The sequence below is a fragment of the Fukomys damarensis genome, unplaced genomic scaffold (assembly GCF_012274545.1).
Source record: "Fukomys damarensis isolate Sample0158 unplaced genomic scaffold, DMR_v1.0_HiC HiC_scaffold_4, whole genome shotgun sequence".
Lineage (NCBI taxonomy): Eukaryota > Metazoa > Chordata > Mammalia > Rodentia > Bathyergidae > Fukomys > Fukomys damarensis.
In genome coordinates this window covers 7,852,975-7,875,264 of record NW_022900916.1, presented here as the reverse complement: position 1 = coordinate 7,875,264, position 22,290 = coordinate 7,852,975, and the positions used below count along the sequence as shown (strand labels likewise).

The 22,290-nt window shown below is 41.7% G+C and overlaps 1 protein-coding gene across 8 annotated transcripts in view; it reads left to right on the top strand.

Moving 5' to 3' along the window:
* The window catches only part of Fbxl13 (F-box and leucine rich repeat protein 13), a 273,523-nt gene that overhangs the window by 173,120 nt on the left and 78,113 nt on the right, over nt 1–22,290 (top strand). For 7 of the 8 annotated variants that reach the window (XM_033756570.1, XM_033756578.1, XM_033756577.1 and 4 more), the window contains 2 exons: nt 13,187–13,321; nt 20,369–20,532. In XM_033756570.1, the coding sequence (XP_033612461.1) occupies nt 13,187–13,321; nt 20,369–20,532 (299 nt within the window). Of the gene's footprint in view, nt 1–6,057; nt 6,245–13,186; nt 13,322–20,368; nt 20,533–22,290 lie in introns of those variants that run through there. The other variant, XM_010637017.1, reaches the window with a different exon arrangement.

Here is a 22,290-nt window from a genome sequence, read left to right as displayed (position 1 = left end):
TTTGGTTTTTTGAGACAGGGTCTCACTATGTAGTTGAGACTGACCTGGAACTCACTATGTAGCTCAGGCTGGTCTCGAACTCACAGTGATCCTCCTGCCTCAGCCTCCCGAGTGCTGGGATTACAGGCCTGCACCACCACACCTGGCTGTGACTTCAGACATTCTTGAGAGGGCTGGGGCTGTAGCTCAGTGGTGGAGCCTAGCAGGGGGGAGTCCCTGGGCTCCACCCCAGTACCTTTTCTAGACCTGGTCCTGCGTGATATGTGTGAGGTCATAAAGGAGACATAGAAGTGTGCCGTGGTATAATTTTTTCAAATAGCAAATGAGCACCTCACAGCCATATGGCAGGCATGTATTGAATGAGGAAGGAACCAGTAACCTGAGATGGGGAAATTGGTAAGCATATTGGAAGATCCTGACAAAAGGGTTTGAGAGTTTAAAACCTGAGGCCAAACGAAGAAGAAAAGGAGGAGAGGAGGGAAGAACTTTCTTAAAGAGTTAAGCATTAATTCCCCAAGTGGAAAGATGATGCGGGTGCTAGCTCAGAAGTCCACAGAGCACGGCAAATTTGAAGCTGCCTTCCATGATTTTGAAGTGGACTTTACAAGAAATTTTGATGTGACTCATAGAAGAACGTTCAAATACCATACAAACTGGTGGAGTTCTGAGGGTTTCGGGCTAGATCATGCTTAGATTTTACTGTAGTTTTCTAGACTTCTAGAGCTGAGGGAAACCTTAAAACGTCTAAACTATAACTTTACACATAAGAAAACTATAGGTGAAGAGGGCTTAAGTGACTGATCTGAAGTCATTTTCATTCTCAGAAAATAATTTTAAGTACAGTTTAGTGGAAATGGAAGGTAGAAATGAAAACTTGCTATTCCAAGTGATTTGTTGACAAATGATCTGTTAGTGAGAAGGAATGTTTCCAGATTGTTTGTGCTGTATCTCATTGTGTCAGGACAGTGTAAGAAGAAAGGGTGGCACTATTAAGAAATCATCTTTGAAAGGCCTCAGTATCAAGTAAAGTCGGTTTCCCCCAGTTTCAAGCCACGGTTATTAAAGTTCTAACCAACCCGTAAGGAATCTCCCTACGTAGGTTCAATTATATAGAGAAAGAAAGAAAGAGAGAGAGAGAGAGAGAGAGAGAGTAAGGAAGGAAGGAAGGAAGGAAGAAAGGAAAAGAGAAGAGAAGAGAAAAGAAAAGAAAAGAAAAGAAAAAAGAAAAGAAAAGAAAAGAAAAGAAAAGAAAAGAAAAGAAAAGAAAAGAAAAAAGAAGAAAAAAGAAAAAACATTCTCTTAACACTCTCCTTCAAAACAAAGTCCTAGAGGGGAATAGAAACTTCTGTATTGGACATGATTGGCACAAAAGATTTATATGCATTAACTTACAAGGAGAAATAGCCAGAAGATTCCTCTAAGTTTAAACTGTTATTTACCTCTTCCAGTTATTTTAAAAATTAAACATGCTCTATCTATGAACATGGTTTTCAAAAGGTCTTTGACAGGTGATAGACAAAAACTTAGTAAAATAACACAGCTAAGCATCATTATCAATGAGTTTGACCAAGGCACTCAGTGTTATGTGATATTTGGCTTTGTTCCTGGTGATTCTTGGCTCCAAATCAGTCCATACCTGTCCAGTAAATTAGAGCAAACAACCAGAAAACCAGGCTGTGGAGAACTAAGGTGTTGTCTTCTTCTCGATTCCTTTTCTTTTCTTTTTTTCCTTTCCTTTCTTTTTCTTTTTTGGAATTCTGGGGACTGAACCCAGGACCTTGCACATACTAGGCAAATATTCTACCATTGAGCTACATGACCAACCTGCTTCTTTTTAATTGGAAAATAATATTTGTACAAATTTATATGGTACAATATAATAGTTCAGTACATGTATACACTGTGCACCTATCCACCTATTTACCTATTCTTCCTCTATTTATCCACCTGTGCATCTATCTATCCACCCATTCATCCATCCATTTATCAATACAGCTTTCCACCCAATCACCTGTCCATCCATCCATCAATTCACCTAGCCATGCACCTGTTAATCCACCCTTCCTTTATCCGTCCAGTTACCTGTTTATCTATCACAGACCAGGGATGAAATTAGCATCATACCATATACAAAACAACTTCCCCCAAAACACACACAGCAAAGAATGTGTCAGCCCAGATGCGAATAATGCTCAGGTTGAAAAGCCAGGTTCTACAATGCGATTCTGTCCCTTGAGAGTGCAGATCCCATCTTATTTGAGTTTGTAGGTCTAGTTGTAAGTAGATTTGTGTGTTCTGAAAATCTTGATGACTAAAGGTCAACAAAATAAAAGTTACAGTGCTAATATTTCTACCAGGCATGGTGGTTCTTTCCTGTATTATCAGCATTGGGAAAACTGAGGCAGGAGGATTGCCAGGAGTTTGAAACAGCCTAGACCACACAGTGAGTTAAAGGCCAGCCTAAATTACATAGTGAGACCTCCAAAAAATGTGTAATATTTGAATATTTTTCTTATATGGTGGTCAATTACATTTGAGTGATAAACTATAAATCATCCAGAATTACTGAAACCTGCCATGGTGATGATATAGCCTCTTAAATTATTAATTTTATTAATTTATAGCCTCTATCATTTATTAATTTTTAGTGCTCCTAAAATTTACCACATCTAAGGCTAAGAAGAATCAGGATATCAGTGCTTTCTGCCATTTCCTTTTGATTTTGGGGGTTTCAGGCATTTTTCTTTTCACTCTTTTAAGCCTAATATTATACTATCCCATAAGGTGCTATGGGATTTTAGATGAAGGCATTTGCCCAAATGTTAACTATGTTGTATGTCCCTGAATTCTGGCATATTTAAATTTTGGGTTTTGTTTTTGTTTTTGTTTTTTAGATAGGGTCTTGCTATGTAGTTCAGGCTGGCCCTTAACTCACTATGAAGCCCAGGCTGGCCTCGAACTCATGGCGATCCTCCTGCCTGTGTCTCCCATGTGCTGGGAAGACAGGCTTGTGCTACCACACCCAGCTATTTAAGAGAAAAAAAAATCTGTTTGTTTCTTTTCTGTAAGAGAGAATCATTTTATCTGTCTTGAACTCTGAGTAGCTACTTTAAAGATAATGATACACAGTGTATTAACCATTGCTATTCTCCTATTTTATTATGAAATTTTGTTTCTTTATAAAATAAATAATACTAAAAAACAGCCTTTTAATATTGATAATTAATTTCAATAATAAGATTAATTTGGGGGCTGGGGATTTAGTTTAGTGGTTCTGCCACCTGCCTTGCAAGCACAAGGACCCGAGTTCGATCCCTGGTACCAAAAAAAAAAAAAAAAGATAATTTTGAATAAAGATAATTTTTATACAAAAGCAAGAAGTACAGGTACATGGAAATACAGATTTAATAGTTATACAATCTCAGCTGTTCAAGTTCAACTTTCTTCCTCACCATTTCATCCCTCTTTTCTTGTCTGGGCTTTTGTAATGGTGTGTGTGTGTGTGTGTGTGTGTGTGTGTGTGTGTGTGTGTGTGTACGCGTGCCTGCCTGCCTGTCTTTTAAGCATTTCTACCCTTTCAAGTTCACACTTTGGGATGCATAGTGATTCTTTTCCTTCTTGCCTCTTCAAGCTCAATTAAGTTGCAAAAGGTAACAAGGAAGTGGAGGAGAAAATGACGTATGAGCCAATTTCACAATTTCTTTTTGTGGATTTACAAATGAAAGGGGGAGGGAGTACAACAGAGGATTAAATGGGGATGTTTAGATTATCTACAATTTCTCAAGAATTCTCTGTCTCAGTACTCAATAAAAGACAACTGTAGAGGAGATTCTCCTTTCAGCCTGAGAATGAAAACATACAGTACACTTCATACATTTGATGAGAAATGAAGAGTTGAAGAGTTGGGGTTTTTTTTTGTTTTGCTTTGTTTGTTTGTTTGTTTTACCCAGTTAGGTTTTGCAAAAGTTATAAACATAATAATAAAATATGACCTCATTTTAGTATTTTCCTGGAAGCGTGCAGTTTGCGTGTCTGGAGACTCAGATATATTAACTTTTAGGATCTGGCTTTAATTACTTGCTCTTGCTTTCATTCATTTCTGAGAATATTAGCTGATCAGTGCGTCTGTGAAGTTAAAATTATTTAGAGCTCTTGAAAGGCATTTTGGAAGAAATTTGAAATAACCATAATTGAGCATTTCTTAAGAAATCTTTTTCCTTGAGCATTTAATGAAATAAAATAACAGAATGACAAATTTGGCAAAGGAATTGGTTTCAATGGGAGTGCTACAAAACAGGTAAATTGGAAATTCTGTCTTAAATTGTTTTGGTAGAACTAATGGAATAAATGGAATAAAAATATAAATAAATTTTATATTCCCTTAATCTAGTTTGCATTTTTCAGTCCTTTTTTGAAAATGATGCTATGAAAACATTAAGGTAATATACATGCACACCAAGGTGTATATATTTTTTAATGCAGATAAATTGTGAATGAAAATCTTGGAATTGGACAAAATTTTTTTATTATTTCAGTGTTACTAGGTTTAGGTAGTTGGTTAAGAAGGGGCATTGGGAGGGGAAAATCAGATTTTATCATAACCACCAAAAAACCAACAAGTATGTATTCAGCGAGACATGTATGCATATATATGTATATTTTTATGTAAATATGTATATAAATATGTACATTATGTGTGCATTAAATGCTTAAAAACTTCAGCATGTGTTAAATTATGTATAACCATATATGAAAATGTATGACTATGAGACTAATACATGTATGTAAATTAACTTGTTAACTTGTGTTTTTATTTTCATTTAGTTAAAAATATTTTGGATTTCTCTTGAAGTTTCTTTGACCTATGAGTTAATTAGAAGAGTGTTGTTCATGTAGGAGCCTGGTCTTATGCTAAGAGAAATAAGTAAGGCAGAAAAAAATATTACATGATCTCATTTATATATGGAATTTTTTTTTTAAACCCTCAAAACTAAAGATGAAGGAATAAGAAAGTGGTAACTTAGGGTGAGGTGTTTGGGTTCAGAAGAAATTGGGAAATGTAAGTCAAAGGATACAAAGTAGCAGGTATGTAGCAAAGGAGTCTAGAGATCTAATGTGCAACCTGAAAACTTTAGGAATAAAGTTGTGCTATATAAGAGATTCATGCTGATTGAATAGATTTAGGTTGTTCTTGGCACAAAAACAAAAGCAAAGACAGATGTTAATATATGCTTCATTATAGCAACCTTTTTAGTATCTATATGCATCCCATAACATCATGTTGTATATCTTAAGTATGCCTGATAACATTTATTTTTAAAAAGAGAATTGTTTAATCTCTGTTTTGGGGATTTACCAGTTTCAAAGACTGTAGTAAAGCACACACACACACACACACACACACACACACACACACACGTAGAAGTAAAGTGTTCTACAACTGTGTGAGTGCATGAAGAAAAATAGTTAATCTTGCTATATAGGGTTGAGTTTATGGCCCATAGTAGGGGCCATACTTAATAATTAGCCTGAACCACTGAAAGCTCTAACTAGTTATACGATGTTGTCATGCAAGATTCTCATCAATCATTTTTATGAGTTGATGGACTCCACCCCTTAGTACTCAACCAAAACTGATTTCAGTAGCTGTTGACACACCCTAGCTTATAATGCCAAAGACAAGATTAGATGTGTTGGCTTCACTTTTTTAACATCAACATTGATTTGTATTTGGTTTCCAAGATTAAGTCATTCAAGAGTTATCAAATCATGAGATTTCAATAACTCCACCTCTTTTCCAGGGATAAAGTTATGTACTTGAGTTGCAAGGGCAGAAACAAATAGAGAACCCCTTTCCAAAATGACCTTAATCATTGGTCTTTTGTTCAGTAGCAGTTCTGACACCCCCTAGGCTGGGGAGGTGGCACAACAAAGTCTCTTGGCTGTGTTGCTCAGGAAGGTCTGTTATCATCCAAACTCCAGATTAGTATTGGGAATTAATCGATGGGAAGGTTATGATGGTCACAGAGGGTCTCAGGCTTGGAATTGTCTTTACAGGGTCATAGGAGAAGGAATTAAGGAATTCCTCCGGAAGAATGAAAAGGGTAGTCATTTAGTATCTTGTGGAAAAAGCAACTCTCACAGACTTGTGGCCATTAAGAGCCCAGTTACAGAAACCCATGCTGCACACCCGTCCGTGCCACGAATGGAACAGTCTCCTACACTTAACAACAGACTAACATAACAAGGTACCTGGAACCAACTGCCAGTCATAGACAAAGTCCTGCCAAGACACTAGGCATTATTCTTTTTTCAAAGGTTGTGAGCACAGACAAATAGCTTAGTGTTCTCCACTTTTCCCGACGCTAGTGTGTTTCTAATTGGAGAGGCAGAGCAACAGAGTTAGAAATTTGCCAGACTTCAAAGGATGTGGGATTTAACAGCTTGTCAGTTTCTCATAGTCTGGAAGGTTCCAAGGGATCCTGGAGTCATGGGTACAGTTTTCTTGGCCAAGAAACAGCTGACACTGGGAGCACCCCACACCCATCCTGACATCTTGCCCACTCCTACTGGGAAGAAGCACTCACAACTGAGGTTCTGCTGAACTTGCTAAATAAATGCACACATCTGTTATTTTCACTCTGAGCATCCACAGAGAAGAACTGTATGAGAACCCATTAAAAGGAAAATCATCTCTAGGAGGCCTCTCCAACCCCTTAAACTATCCCTGGGATATTTTTATCCTATGTAGGATGAAAGGTGACAAAAGCTAAACAAGACCTATCAGACTGTCTGAAGGCACAAATGAAAAGGCAGGGAAATTAAACATCAGAACGCTTCTTTCCTACTAATAGTATGAGTTTGCACTGCTTTTGCATCTTAAATCTAATTGCCTAGTCTGTGTTTGACCTTCTCAGTGGATACCTGGAGTTTGCTCTGCCCAGTCTGATGTGTGTAAAGAGCAGTGGTTCACTGTTACCATTTTTTACAACTGTCTCTGCCGACTCCATTTCAGATTTGATCACTGTATTTTCTCATCCAAACCCCTCATCACGTTAGTGGTGGTATCCCAGGTCCTAAAGTGTCAGACCGTGTGTTCCAGGATCTGCCTGGGTCCTCTGTTGACAGACAAAAGCCAGCATCAGCCTACGGTGTTGTTGCTGCAGAGTGCTTTGGAGCACTTGTGTTCTTTCCACCTCCCAGTACGACTGTGAGATGGGCAGAGTTGTTCTTCTCTTGTAGATGAAGAAATTTAAGGTTAAGTAATTTGTTCAGGGTCACATAGCTACAACAACTTCAAATTCCAGGCCTTGTGCATTTCTTTCCCAGTCTACTAGTGCCCCTTGAATAGGTTATCTCTTAGCCTATTGTGCCCTAAAATGGTGGGGTGGGGGTCAAGGTAGCACTGATAGTTCATAAACTCCCTGTTTCTTAGAGATTTTAAAATGCCAGAGGTCATAGGATAAGCTTGACTTTGTCCTGAAAGTTCTGAGTTGTGCAAGAAAAGTAAGGTGTGAATAGAAACCTATCAAACTCTTTCAGATGGATCCTTGCAGCTTAAGTAGTTTCCCTGCCCTTCTTGTCCCACAGAGCCCCATGGGGGTCTGCCAGGTAATTGGGCCACAGAGCATGCTTAAAATTATTTTAACTTGTCTTAGAGAAATGGGAAAAGTCTTGGTTATGGTACAAGCCACAAAAAAAAAAAAAAAAAAAAAAAAATGTCTGATTGTCCTTGTCCAACCCTGCCTCATTTTTGAAATAAAAATCTAAAACCTTGAAATTGTTCTGAATTTTTTTAAAACAAATTCTAATTACCAAGTATTATTCAAAGATTTTTATTTTGGTCTTTTCTTGGTTTTCTTTCCTTTCAGTTTTTCCAATATTCTGTTTCACTGCTTATTCTTTCTGTTTTTTAATTCCCCCATCACATTTTATATTTCAAAAATAATTCCTTTGTGTTTACCAAATGCCCAGGATCTGGGCAGTCGGTCAGACATCAAGATTTCCTGACAGCCGTGGGTATACTGTTGAGTAGGTGTCTCCAGAAACAGCATTTACCCTAGTAACAAGAAAGTATTAGACAAGAAAGTATTAGAACTTCTGGTGCTTTGATTTAGATTTATTGGATTACATACATTTTATGTGTTTATATTTATAATATATAACATAGATTTGAACAGTTGCATATCTATAAAATGTACAAAGTAGGGCCAGGGGTTTAGCTCAGCGGTGCCACCACCTGCCTCGAAAGCTGAAGGACTTGAGTTCGATCCCCGGTACCAAAAAAAAGAAAAGCAAACATCAAGTACATTAATACACATTTAGCGAAAGTATATGCTCAAAATATTTTTACTGTGGTATTCAAGACTTCGACAGAGCCATAGAGCAGCTATTACCAACAATAGTGCTGGCTGCTCTTTACTGACCACCTACTGTGTGCCAGGGACTGCTCAGGTCGTGTTAGTATCCCAGCCGCTCTATGAAGTGGGTGCCATATTAAGGCACTGTGTCATTCCCATGTTGCAGAGGAAAGCAGGAAAGCATGGAGAGTTTGGGCAATTTATCCAGAGACAGAATTTCTTGTGGCAAGATTTGACAGTCTGAGGGCAACAGGCCCCACACCTTACTCTTTTTTTTTTTTTTTTTTTTTTTTTTCCAATACTGTATTGGGGATTGAACCAGAGCTTCACACATGAGGCAAGCACTCTACCACTAAGCTACATCCCTAGCCCTTTAAAAAATTGTTTTAATTTTGAGACGATGTCTCACTAAATTGCCCCAGCAGGCTTTGAACTTGCAATTTTCCTGCTTCAGCCTCTCAAGGAGCTGGGGTGACAGCAGGACACCACCACGAAGAGCTGACCTTCCTCTGAATTCACTCTGTACACTGCCTTTGGAGCTCCCCACAGAGCCGGGGAAGGGCTGGACTGGGCCTCAGGGCCTCCTCCTATCCCGGGGCTCATTCTCCCCACTGCTTTGCAGAGCAGCTGTCTACATCCCTCTGGACACCCTCCCACCTTGAACGAGTCTGCAGGCCAGGTGCTGGGGCCACAAGGGCAAGGCACGCAGGGATTCTGTCCCCCAAAAGCTAATGTTGATGCAGAAGATAAGACAGTGACATAGTTCTAATTCACACAGGAAGTGAGAAAAGTCAAAACTAAGAAACAGTGGGAATCTGGAAAAGGCATTTCTGCCACGTGGAGGAATTAGGGAAGTCATAGCAAAACAACATCTGAGCTGGTTTGAAGGGAAAACTCCTCCAAGTCACCATGTAATTTTGTAACACATGTTGCTATGGAAATATCTTTGGTAATACTTGCTTTGGGTTTTGACCTTGTCCCCTTTCCCTTTCACATTGACAAGCAGGGCACTGTTCATACTTCTACATCTCATGGGATATATGAGGTTCGAGAGTTTCGTATTTACTAAAAGTTGTGAACATTGTATTTTTAGGCCTTGTGGCAGCCAGAAAATAGTTTTTAATGATAGAAACCAGTTCTTGAGAGCACAGTATTTTTCAAGAATTATCAACAGACTATGGAGAAACCCAACTTTGTGGAACTAATCAGGACCTAATGAACAACTAGTCAAGAGACAGTTGTGAGTGTGCATCACGAAGGCAGCCTTTCAAGGCTCTCAGCTGCCAGCTGTCGAGGTTGTTTACACTGGGGTTTTGGTGGAAGAACACGACTGTGACAATCCACAAATTGGAATGAAAGCCCATCTCCTCTCCATGCCCAGCTTGGGAATGTGGTCACAAAGCCCCACTGTGACTCAGATCGGAGATACAGAGAAGAAATGATGAACTCACTAGAAAAATGAAAAGATTTCTCTCAGATCGTTAAGCCATAGCAGGACTGGCCTTGACACAGGAAGGAGCCAGACTTGATAAAGTCTGCTTTTTCTCTCCATTCCTACTGTAAATGATCTGCCGTCGGAAGAAGCTTAGGGTGTGTAGCATTTTCCAAGAAAAGAGATCCAGGGGCCCTGCTCCATGAATGATTCCACAGCTCCGGAGCAAGGTCATGTGATGGTTTCATCAGAGGCGGAAATGGGTCTTCCCGAGGGATTACCTTGAAACACGGCTGCAGAGAAGTACTTCACGTGACTTAGGTGTCTCTAAAGGAAAATATTAATTCTGACAGGGAAAGTTCTGGCTTTAGTTCTCAGATTCACCACTGATTTAGCATAAACCTTGGACCAGTCTTTGTGCCTCAGATTTTCCGTAAATAAGAATGCTATTGTGAGTGTGTATCATAGACTGTACAATCATTTTTATAAGTTAATTTAAAACCGCTAAGAAATTCACCTGCAGAGGATATTAGAGCTTAAAAGCTCTAATAAAGTGTTTTTTTTAATTGAGCTTATTGGTACATTTTAGGTATACAGTACAGTTACATTCATCATTGGGATCTTGTGCCTTTACATGACAGGTCTTGGTTCTCATTTTTTCCCCTTGTCCCTGCCCTCCCTTCACCCTCTCTTCCCCTCCCCATTTACAAACATTTTATTTTCATATTCTCATATTTTTTTCTTTCCCTTATTCCCTTTCCCCTACCCTTCCCACTTTCCCTACACCTTTATCTAATAAAGTGTTAAGCGGAACTGATTCAAGCAGTCAAGGACACTGTCTTCACATGCTACTGAAGAGGCTTTTCATACAGTAAAGCCTTGACTTTCCCTTTAAAGATGGTCATCATTCGATAAATTATCCTTATAGTTTTCATGTTATGAATTTTTTCTGATTCCTCAAACTCCATTCATTTCCATGCTACCCTGCTCCATGCAATGTAAAATTTCTTATATCATTAAAGCAGACTTTTTAATTTTTTGGAAGACAGTTACACATTACCAACCACTCACCCAGTGTTTATGGAGAATTTATCATGTTCCTAGTACAATGCTTGTGAAGGGGTATACAAGCAAAGTCCCAGGCAGGACCAGGAGAGACTTACTCCATTCTTATTGAAAAGCTTCTTGAACCTCTGAGCTCAGGTTCAAGATCATTGAGTCCAGTCCTTTAAAAGTAGATTCCCTCTGCACCACCTTGGCTGTGACCTCTGTGCCTGCTTATCGCCACTAACTACCTCACTACCTCCTGACCGGGAGCACCTTCCAATTTTTGACATCATTTAACTGCTAAACAAGATAGATTTCCATGCACAATTAGTCACACTACTGGAATGAGTCAAAATACAGTAAGTGCTGAATCATTTGAAAAAAAAAACCAAGTTCTGCATGAGATTGGAGGAAGGGGTAATCACTGCTGCTGCTCTTCTGGTCAGAAAAAAGATGATTTAAGGTTAAATAATTAATTAATTTAAGGTTAATTCTTCTGAAAGTATATCTTTATTATTATTGGGTTTTTCTATTCATTGACAACTAAAAATCGTATGTATTCATGAAGCACAACATGATGCTTTTTTTTTAGCATGATGTTTTGATACGTGTATGTTACAGAATAGCTATGCCAGGTGAATGAAGCATCCATCAACACACATACTTTTTTTTTTTTTTTGGTACCTGAGACCAAACTTGGGTCCTTGCACTTGCAAAGGCAGGTGGCGGAACCACTGAGCTAAATCCGCAGCCCCCCACATACTTATTTTTGAGATAATTCTAATAATTCTCTCAGCAGTTGCTCTCTTAGCAATTTTCAAGTATTTGATACGTTATTATTAACTATGGCAACTGTGTCATGCAATTTATCTCTCCAGCTTCTTCCTCCTAACCGAAAACAACAAGCCCTTCACGTGACCTCTGCCTACAGGCAAACCAGTTTTGTGTGTATGGTTCCACAGCTAGTGCTCTGCTCACTGCCTGTCCTGGAAATTCTCTCGCCTGTGAACTTGCTAGCAAGAAAGCTGGCTAACTACTTCCTTGCAAGCTTTAGGTAGGGCTAACACAAGAGGAAACAGACAGCGGGAAAGAAGCCGCTGGTGGTGTTGCCTCCAGGCCAGAATGAGGGTCTCAGACCCATCCAGTAGCTCAGGAGAGGGGAATGGCATGCGCTCCAGGGGACATCCCGACACAGAAACAAGGAATACCTCACCACAACCCAGGAATGTCACTAAAACCTAATCCTCATAACCACATTCACGGTAAACATTTACTTAGTTCTCTAATTCAGTACCTGAGATGCTTGAGCTGCTTCACAATGAGGCCAAGTGTCTGGTGAGACTGAGCAGGTACACAGTGAAATTACTGCAGGGGCAGGGCTCTTCTTCTAAGTGTTGCTGTGGATTGGTCATGGTTTCTATTTCTATCAGTCTTGCTATGTATTTGAACCCAGGACCTCCACACTGAGCTACATCCCCAGCCCCCACCCCTTTTTGAGACAGGGTTTCTCGGAGTCACTAAGTTGCCCAGGCTGGGCTTGCTCTATCTTCCTGCCTCAGCCTCCTAGAGTGCTGGGATTATAAGTGTACGCCACCATGTCTGGCTAACAAACTTTTACAATTACTGTTAGGCTCTCTTTTGTGGTTCATTTTGCTCTTATGTAACTGCTGAGTTGTCATTTTTCTCTTGCTTCTTTTTATCACTCAATTTGGGGGAGGGGAGAATGAAAATTTAAAAATACCAAGATAAAGGGAAGAATTCCTAATGACTTCCAGCCCCTTTTATAACCCTAGAAATTTCGGACATATTGGCTTTTTCACAATAATGCTAGACAGAAGATAAGATTTTTCCCAAATGGAAGAGCAAACTGAGGCTCAGTGAGGTTAAGTGGCTTGCTGAGATTTCAGAGGCAGTAAGTGGTAGAAATAAAACTTTAAAAGGATGTGCTTTTCCATTGTGTCCCACTGTAGGCCCTAAAGTGTTTGTCATCTAATGTCACCTCCAGATTTTTTCCTTCTCTACTTGTTTGGCTGCATAGAACTCTAATAATTACTGACCCTGTGAGTCATATTTCATTAGAAGTAACTTCCAAAAAATGAGATAGCATTAGCTGAAATTTGAATATTACTAAGCTGTTAAAGTGGTATATGAAGATGTTTTGTTGTCAAGAGATTTTGAGTGTGATGTTTTCTTGTTTTATTTTCAGCAGCACGACAGCAGCCTCTCTATTTCAGGGACTGAAATTCATACTAAGTAAACTGGGGTGGGTACAATGATGGCTCTAGATGTGCACAACGTTCGAGAAAGAAATGTAAGGAAAACCCTTTGACCTTGGGATTTCTTGCAGGCATTCTGCAAGAGCTCGATGATCTTGGAGCACCTGGATGTCTCGTACTGTCCCCAGCTGTCTGATGAGATTATTAAAGCGCTGGCCATCTACTGCATTAGTCTCACATCTCTCAGCATCGCAGGCTGTCCACAGGTATGTGTCCGGCTCACCATGTCAGAGGAGGCAGGCAGGGCAGGATACACTGCAGAATTGGTTTTCTTGGCCACGTCTGAGGTGCTCAGTAGATTCCTTTCCTATCTCCAAGCTGGAAATAGCTTTAGGATTTCATTTGTGCCAACATCGATTTTTCACAAGGTTAAAAACGTAACTCTTAGACAAATATAAGCATTTGTCAAAGCTTTTCTTATTTGTTAATGAAAGAACCAACAAAATAATAAAGCCAAGGCATAGAGCATTAGAATGATCTTGGCATTATAGGGATGGAAAAAAGAATGTTGGATGTTAGGGTGCAACTGCCAGGTTAGATCTAAAGGTGGTGAATGCAGCGGCGACCTGGGGATTACAGTTCAAGCAGGTAGAAAGGGTCTGCCTCTCTCCTGCACAAATGTGTAAGGTGCTAACGCGTAACTTCACTGAGCCTGGGCCTTGAACAGTAGTAAATAGCATGTCTCACAATGGCAGAACTCCCACAGATTTTCTCAGGTGGGTAGCTTAAAGGATGTTCCAGAATGACATTTAGAGGTCATACAATCATCTTTTGTCTTATTTTAAAGTGTTTGATAATTTTTCTTTCTCTTCTTTTTTTTTGGTTGATGCTCTTAATGAACTTAAACATTTTTAAATCTTTTATAGTGCGTGTCTGCAGTGCGTACTGATTCTATTCCTCACGGGGAGTTGGTGCATGTACACTGCACATTTTAATTCATTTTCATTTCTTTCCTCTTCCTTCCCTCATCTTTCCTTCCATCTCTTGGTCCCCTTTTTCTTTTGCAAAAGATCTGTCTCCTTATTTCCTATTATTTATTTTGCTCTTTATTTAAATTTTGGGTTTCTCATATAAGAGAAACCTATGACATTTAAGCTTTTGTATCTGGTTTATTTCACTTAACATTATGATCTCTTGGTGCAGCCATTTTCCTACAAATGACTGAAGTGTACCCTTCTGATGGCAGAGTAGTATTCTCTTGTGTAATGAACTGAGAAAGAAATTAGGAAAACAATACCATTCATAATAGTATGAAGGAAAATTAAATACTTAGGAATTAACATAATCAAGGAATTGAAGACTTCTATAATGAAAATTACATCACTCAGCAAAAGGAGATTGAAGAGGACACCAGAAAATGGGGTCATCACATGTTCCTGCCAAACCAATCTTGTCAATATTGACTACATATAAAAGCTTAAAGGAAAAAGTAAAAATCCATTGTAATACTACCACCTAAACATAACTATTCTTCTAAAATATTTTTCTGTGTACAAAATGGTTAGAAATATTTATAAATTTGCCATTTGCCTTTCTAAAAAAAAAGACTAGAATCATACTTTTCAATATAAATTATACCTTAGTTTCTCTTAACATAATATGGATCTATCTCCATGTCAAGAAATAGAGATCTTAGGGCCAGGATGTAGCTCAGTGGCATCGTGCCTGCCTGGCAAGTGCAAGCTCCTGAGTTCAAACCCCGGTGGGGGTGGGGGTGGGGGTGTGGAAGAGACCTTGGGTTCTGGACTAATGGCCAATTGACTATGCATGTATAATTTTGTTCTTCCTGAAACCTACCAAAACTGCAGATGAAGGGTGAGGGCCCTTGAGGACTGGAAAAAACAGGACAGGAAACAAGAACAACAAACTTTTTCAGGAAGCTTGAAAGTAGCTGGGAAAATTTAGTTTTAAATCCTAAGCTAACAGTTCAGAAAGCTGAAAAAATATCCAATTCATACAACTCTCTTTACAGTTGGCAGCTCCTTGTAATCTCTGGGACTTGGTTAGGTGGGGGCTAAAGAAAAGAAAGCCAAGTTAAAAGTTACTCAGGTGCTCAAGGACCCCACATCTCCTCCTCTTTTACACCTCCGGGTCACTGTCTCTTCCCACCCCAAACAGGAGCCTGGAGATTCATTTTCGAAGTCCAGGCTTCACAGTGCTCTCACTGTTGAAATTCCAGACAAGACTTTATTCTTCACTGTGCCTAGGTCCTGTGGGAATCTCACCAGCACCCTGCCCTCTGCTTGCCCTGTAACCCGCTTCCGGTCCAGTCCTGACCACCAAATGTGTCCCCAGAGATTGGCAGTGTTGCTGTAGTACAGAACTGCTCCTGAAAAGACCCACTATTCGAGAGAGAGATGGTAAAACAGAGGATTGCTGGGCTGGAGACACCACAATGTGAGTGTGGCACAAAAGCATAAAGGGGAATTTAGGGACTCGACACCAAGTGCAGATGCTCAAGTACTTCTTCCAACTCAGTGTCCAGAACTTGGCTGCTGGGTCTTTCCCTGCAGGAAGGAGATTGCGAAGCAGCCTCTTCTTTGGAGGCACCAGGCTGAAAACATTGGCACAGGGGGCTTCCCCACAGATTCCCATCCTAGACCATCCCTCGCTGGAGTTTGCAGTGAAAAAGCTTCCGGCCAGCTTCTAGCCCTCTACTATGAATCAGAATAGATAGTCAGGGGTTACCACATCAAGAAGAAAGACCACAACAAATCAACAGGAAAAAACTTAAATTTTGGCAAAATATTCAGAAAGGTGAAGTAATTTTAATTTTTAAATTAAAAAAAAATTCTCAAAGGCCAGGCATGGTGGTGTGCACCTGTGATCCCAGCACTCGAGAGGCAGAGGCAGGAGGATTGCTACAAGTTCGAGGCCAGCCTGGGCTGCGTAGTGAGACCATGTCTCCATAAATAAATCAATCAATCCCCCAGGAACTGCAAGGTTATTAACGAGCTTGTTCTCTTCTGTTGCGCACATGGCCGGGCTATTGTTTATACAGCATCTGCCCAAGGCAAGGCTCCCTGCAGCCCAGCCAGGCTGCACACTGAGCTCAGTATTGTTTGTGTAGTGAGTGCATCAAGAGTGCGATGCTGGAGTCCCCTACATCCTGCAGAGCTACTTGCTCCCCCAGAGGAGGAGGAGGCAGTGGGGGGAAAGACGTGGTGAGCCAGAAAGTTCACAGCAAAGTTCTTCGGAAATAGCGCTGTTGAGATGGGGATGCCCAGTGTTGCTCTGGTCAGTGCCACCTGGTTCTAGAAGTGAGCTGGTTGACCCCCCAGAATCCCTGTGGGAAGCTACAGCACTGTCGTGTGAACCTTCTAGTTACACTGTGGGTCAAGTGAGTCAGAAAATGCAGTGACCACTGTTTGGGCCAATCTGAGTTTCCCTCGGCTCACTCCATATCCAGTGACTCGGCCCAACCGAGTCCACTCATGGTGCTGCTGATGAACCATAAAACACGCCCGTGTCTGGCTCATTCTAGACCAGGGTTCCCAAAAGTCCACATGTGAGTATCAGACAGCTATCTTATCCACATCTCCAAAGCCAGCTCTTCTGAACAGCCACCTCACCTGCACTGTCAGTCAGTGGAACTGGAAGCTCATCTTACCCAACACTGAAATGCCAGGAAAAACAAAGGGGTCAGATCAGAGAGAAGGCTGGCTACCATGGACCCCGTTCAGAGGCCTTTTGCTGACACAGTCATCTCTAATCCTCATGACATTTATGTGAGGTAGGAGTTAATAATTAGAAAGAATAAGGGTTTGGGGAAAGAGAAATTCAAGTGAATTCCCAAACAATTGCAAAATATTTCTGCAATGCATCTTTGAGGGAGAAAAAGCTGGGCTTTGGAATTGTGTTTCATCCAGGAAGGTGTAGGTGACAGGAAGCAGGTCACCAGCATTGGTCACCAGCTAATCTGAGTCTGGTGAGACAGAAAACACATGCCACAGGCTGCGTGAAGCAGATTTCTTGCTCACAGAGAGGCAGAAAGGGACAGCAGAAGCCTAGGACTCATTGAGAGCCACGCCGAGGCTCAGGAGAACAGCCAGAGTTGGATGAAGTCTCAGCAGTGGGGTCCACCTGCCCTGCAGCTGAGGGACTCCAGGAAGCAGTCCCTTCCTGGGTTTTACAGCCCAGAGGCAAAATGACATCTTGTGCTACAGCCTCAGGAGATCCTGCTGTCAGACTGAACCCTGTCCCAGCCAGGGCCACACGCTCATCTCTGGCTGCTGCACTCCAGCACATTCGAGTTACTCCTGAGAACTGCTCACCAGAAAACAAAGAGAACTTCCTCAGTGCAAGGCCATCTGGGGACTGTCCTGTGGGTGGGACAGATCTGCAAAGGGGACAGCCAGCTCTGAAAGCCCTGCTGCTCTCTCTTAAGGCCCTGGCCTAGGGACAGCATAGAGCAGGGCATACAGTTTCTCTGCACCAACAAAGTGAGACATTCCTGGAAAAGCCTCTCAGCAAGTCCCCAAGGCTTTGATGACAGTGGCTGGTGAGGGTTAACACTTTTGGTTTATTTTTACTCTTTTTACAGATGGGATAATTCGGAGTAGAAGAATACAGGGAGGGCAAATAGTTCAACATTTAGTGAAGTGCCTTAAATCCAGTTCCACAAACTCGCAGTGTAAAGGGAGAGAGTAAGATATCTGCTGATTCTGGGATTCCCCAGGACAACCCTTCACTTCTGAATCTTGATTTTTCTCAGTGCAGCTGGCTAACATATCTGGAAACTCTTAGTTTAGAGATTTCAGAAATAGCCATCAGGAAAATCAGTTATAGGATTCAAAATGATTATAAGGAAAAGAAATGATCGGTGGGTCACACTTTACCAGACTCCCGGCTGATGTGTCACTTCACCACTCACTCTAAATCTCAGGGGCTTCAAAGCCCCATTTCATTTGCTCACAGTTGTGTGGGCAGTGATCTGCACTGGTCTCAGTGGGATGGTTCTTCTGCTAGTGGCTGTGCCCAGGGTCCAACTAGAACAGATGGCCTGGGGCCGGAGCTGGGTGGCTTCCTCTTACCTGACAAAGTGACAAAGTTGCATCCTCCTGCAAGCTGGACGAGCTTCTTCACATTCCAGGAAGGCAAGGAGGAAGGGTGCAGTGGGAGGAAGACCACAGCGTGGTGTTCAGCATGTGGAATATCTTTACAAATGCCCTGGGACTTAGATTACATTAAGTAAGAAATACTCTAGAATTTAAAAGTAGCTATGTTAAGGTGGGGAATTTGTTTTTCCTCTGTTATTTTTGGTAATATGTTTATGTTATCTCTCAAATATGAAATAACTTCATTTAAAGTATAGACCTAAACGGAAGCTGTTTGGGGAATAACATAACCCTGGTCCAGTGGGGCTGGGACCAGCACCGTGCATCTGAGAATTAGAAAGGTCACTGAGTCATCTCCATCCCCAGTTCCCAGCCTTCCATCTCTGAGTCCCCAAACCCCACTTCCCTTATTGAACAGCTTCATCTTCCAATCTAAAGGAAACTTCCGGTTCCTTTTCCGCTCTCCCTCTGTTAAGTGAAACCTGCCTCTTGGAGCACCATGTGCCCTGCACATTTCCATCACCTCACTGTCCATTCTGTCCTCTTCAACGCCGAGGGCTGTGTTCTTTCAATGACATCAGATCCTCAGAGACCTCTGTAGAGAGGTGGGAATGTCTGGAGGTATTTTTGTGAGACTCAACTGCAGTGTTCAGCCTTGCTTCCAACATGTTCTGGAAACAGTGCATGCTTAGACAGTGACAGCATCTGTTTTTCCAAACTTAACAAAGTATACATTTTCAACTGAAGGGCTTTTCTGCATAATTCTCTTAACTTTTTGTTAAAAGGCAAGGGCCAAGTCTCATGGCATATGTTTTGTAGAATGTTCAACCATAAAATAAATTAAATCCAGTTGGAAAGGGAATTCTCCTGGGAAGAGTAATCTAGTTGATTCTATGGCAAGTCTCAGCTCAGCTATAAATTCAAGAGCTAGGCCCGAGTAAATGAAATAAACTGAGACGTGGAGATGAATCACCCCTGCAGGACATCTGGGCAGACTTGCAAGATGTTGGAAACTTCAGCATTGTTCTCAGAGTGGGGTCATCTCATCTTTGTGGCTTCTGCTCATCTTTTTCCTCCAAATGTTTGTGTCACCTTCTCATCCCTTTCCAGAACCAGGCCCTACTACCTTTCTTACACGGTCTGTCAGAGATGCCCAGGCCCTCCTCCTGGTAATCAGATCCTGCTTGCACATTAACTTCAGGGGATGTGTGTTTTGTAGTTTTGTAACTTAAGCTATCAAACACATCTCCAGGCTGATAAAGCCTCAGAGTGAATTTTAACTGGAAAGCCAAGTCCCGTGTCTATAGCATTTCCTAAGCCACTCACACTGGTGTAACAGGTATTATTAAGGAAGTTTTAATGAAGTTTCTCATCCAAACCAGGGGACTTGTCAGTGAAAATAACCACAAAATCACAAATTTTATTGGTGCCCACTGAGGCAGATAGTTTACAATTCTGACTTTATTTGGAAATAGAGCTGAACCACTAACTTGGCCATCATGTTATGTTATAACCCAGGTAAAAGATTACACAAGGGTTCTGACTGTGTTCGTTCTGGACCGAATGCTTGTGTGTCCCCAGTTCATAGGTTGAAACCCTAAATGCTCATGTGACAGGACCAGGAAGTGAGGCTTTGGAAGATAAATAGGTTTAGAGGGATTTATAAGGGTACAGCCCCATAAGGGCTTTTGTCATGATAAGAAGAGATGTGGGGGTACATGCCTGTAACTCGAGCACTTTGGGAGGCTGAGACAAGAGGATCACAAGTTCGAGTATGTTCTGGGCAACTTAGCAACTTAGCGGCTTAGACCTTTTCTGAAAATAAATGTAAAAAGGGACAGCTCAGTGCAGAGGCTTAATTTGGGTTCAATTTGCAGTGCTGCCATAAAAGAAAAAAGGTCTCTCTCTCTCTCTCTCTCTCTCTCTCTCTCTCTCTCTCTCCTCTGCCACATGAGAACATGGTGAGAGAGAGCAGACATCTGCAAACAGGGAGGGCCTTCAGCAGGTGCCAGCTGCTGTGCAGGTATCTCTATCTTGACCTTGACCTTGGGCTCCAGAACTGTGAGAAATAAATGCTTGAGGTCCAAGCCACCAATCTTGTATTTTATTATTGCAACCTAAACTGACCAAGACACTGTTCTTCTGGGAGATAGTTTGTCTGAATAACTAGTGCTCACCAGTTGGCTTTGTGTTCAGTTTACAGACTCAGCGATAGAGTTGTTGTCGGCAAAATGCCATTACCTGCACATTTTGGACATCTCTGGTTGCATCCTGCTTACTGACCAAATCCTCAAGGACCTCCAGAGGGGCTGCAAACAACTCCAGATCCTCAAGATGCAATACTGCAGACAGATTTCCATGTGAGTGTGCAGCTTCCTGGGGCAAGCTCCGAGAGCTGCTGCCTGACGAAACTCATTGGCATTTGTAATATGCAGGGACTTTCAATGTTAAATTTTATTTTGTTTTTAGATCGAATGAATGGAGACTTTCTGGCAGGGACTTACTCATGTAAATAACATGTGTGACTATTATGGCATCTGGTCAAGAAGACCCAAAGTATCCAGTAATAGCCGAATCCTGCCTCACTACTCAGCCCACTTGCAAGGTCCTTTGATCAAAAATTAGCAAAGAAAACAAAATACAGCAGAGTAAGACTTTACTGTTTAGCTGGGTTTTGTCTCCAAACCTCAATGCAACACTCTAATTATAGCTAAATCTATGGAAAATCTAAGCTGCGACAGCAGAAGGCTTATTTTGCTTTCTACCACAGAGCCTTGCTGTCCCAACCAGCAAGAAGTAGCAGTCTTGGCGCTGATGTCTAGAGGTCTCGTGAGGCTGGCTTGCTCTATGAATCCCTGTCTGAGGAGGCCAGGCTAGCACCTTTTATCCTCCCCCAACACGCCATCCCTACTTGGCCCCAGCAGGAAAGAGGCCTTGAAACCTTTGATTCTCTTTGTCTGGCAATGGAGGAAGACAGTCCTCACCGCAGAGTGGCCTGGAGAGCTCCAGGGTTTGGACCAGCAAGCCTCTAGGAACATGTGTGTTTACATCCAACATCTGAGAGAGGATGCTGCTTGTCATTCTGGGGGCTCCCAAGATACCCGAGCCTCTCAGCTTACAGCAGTGCTGAGGCCTGGCTGCTGGCAGCTGTTTGCAGTGATCTCCGAGGGGCCGTGGAGCAGCTTCCTTCTCCACTTAGATCCTGGCGTGGGGGACAGACAGTGCACGGGGACCCTTCAGAGCTCAAGGGATGATCTCTAATGCCTCACCTACATTCCAATAAAGCCCAGTTGTTTGCTCTTACCAGGGCCAGGGCAGGACCCTTGACTGCAGACACCCTGTCATATCTGGGTGAAATGCAATCGTTGCTAGCTGAGACACAGCCGTTTTTTCTTGCTTGGGGATAGCTTCAATGACTTTGAACCATTTTTAACATGAAAACATCATAGGATTCAGCCCTTAAAATCTAATTACACCCTTCAGTACAAAGTACTGTATGTACAAATTCCCCCAGAGCCTCATATGTCCAGAGGTTGGGCTTTTGGAAGGTGATTGGGTCATGGGGGTGCTGCACTCATCAGTGGATTAACCTAGAGCTGCATGTGCTGTTGGGTTAAGCCTGGTCAGGGGAGGTGGCTCATTGGGAATGTGACCCGGAGTGGTGTATCTCCTTTCTGGCTGCTCCCTTCACTCTGCTTCCTGGGTGCTGTGAGTGAGCAGCTTTCCTCTGTGGCAAGAAGTGGAAGGCTACCACTCTGTGTCTGCATTTGAGCCTGCTGACCATGGACTGAAACTTCTGAAACCATGAGCCAAAATAAACCTCTCCTCTAAGTAATTTGGTATTGAGCCTCAGTGACAGGAAAATGAAGAAGATATGCTAGGCTCCTTTAATTCAAGAAGGAATTATAACAACCAGGAATTATTAAAGGAATCATTAAAACATAATAAGAAAGTCTGGCTGTCTGTATTTGAAGCACTTGTACAACAGCCAGTCACTCAACAGGGGCCCTTGATGGGGGAAGAAAGGCAAGAGAGAGGAAGAAAACACTGAGGGAGAGGGAGAAAGACCCTTACAATGGTCTCCACAACCCAGCAGGGCTGCACCACACAGAAGTGAA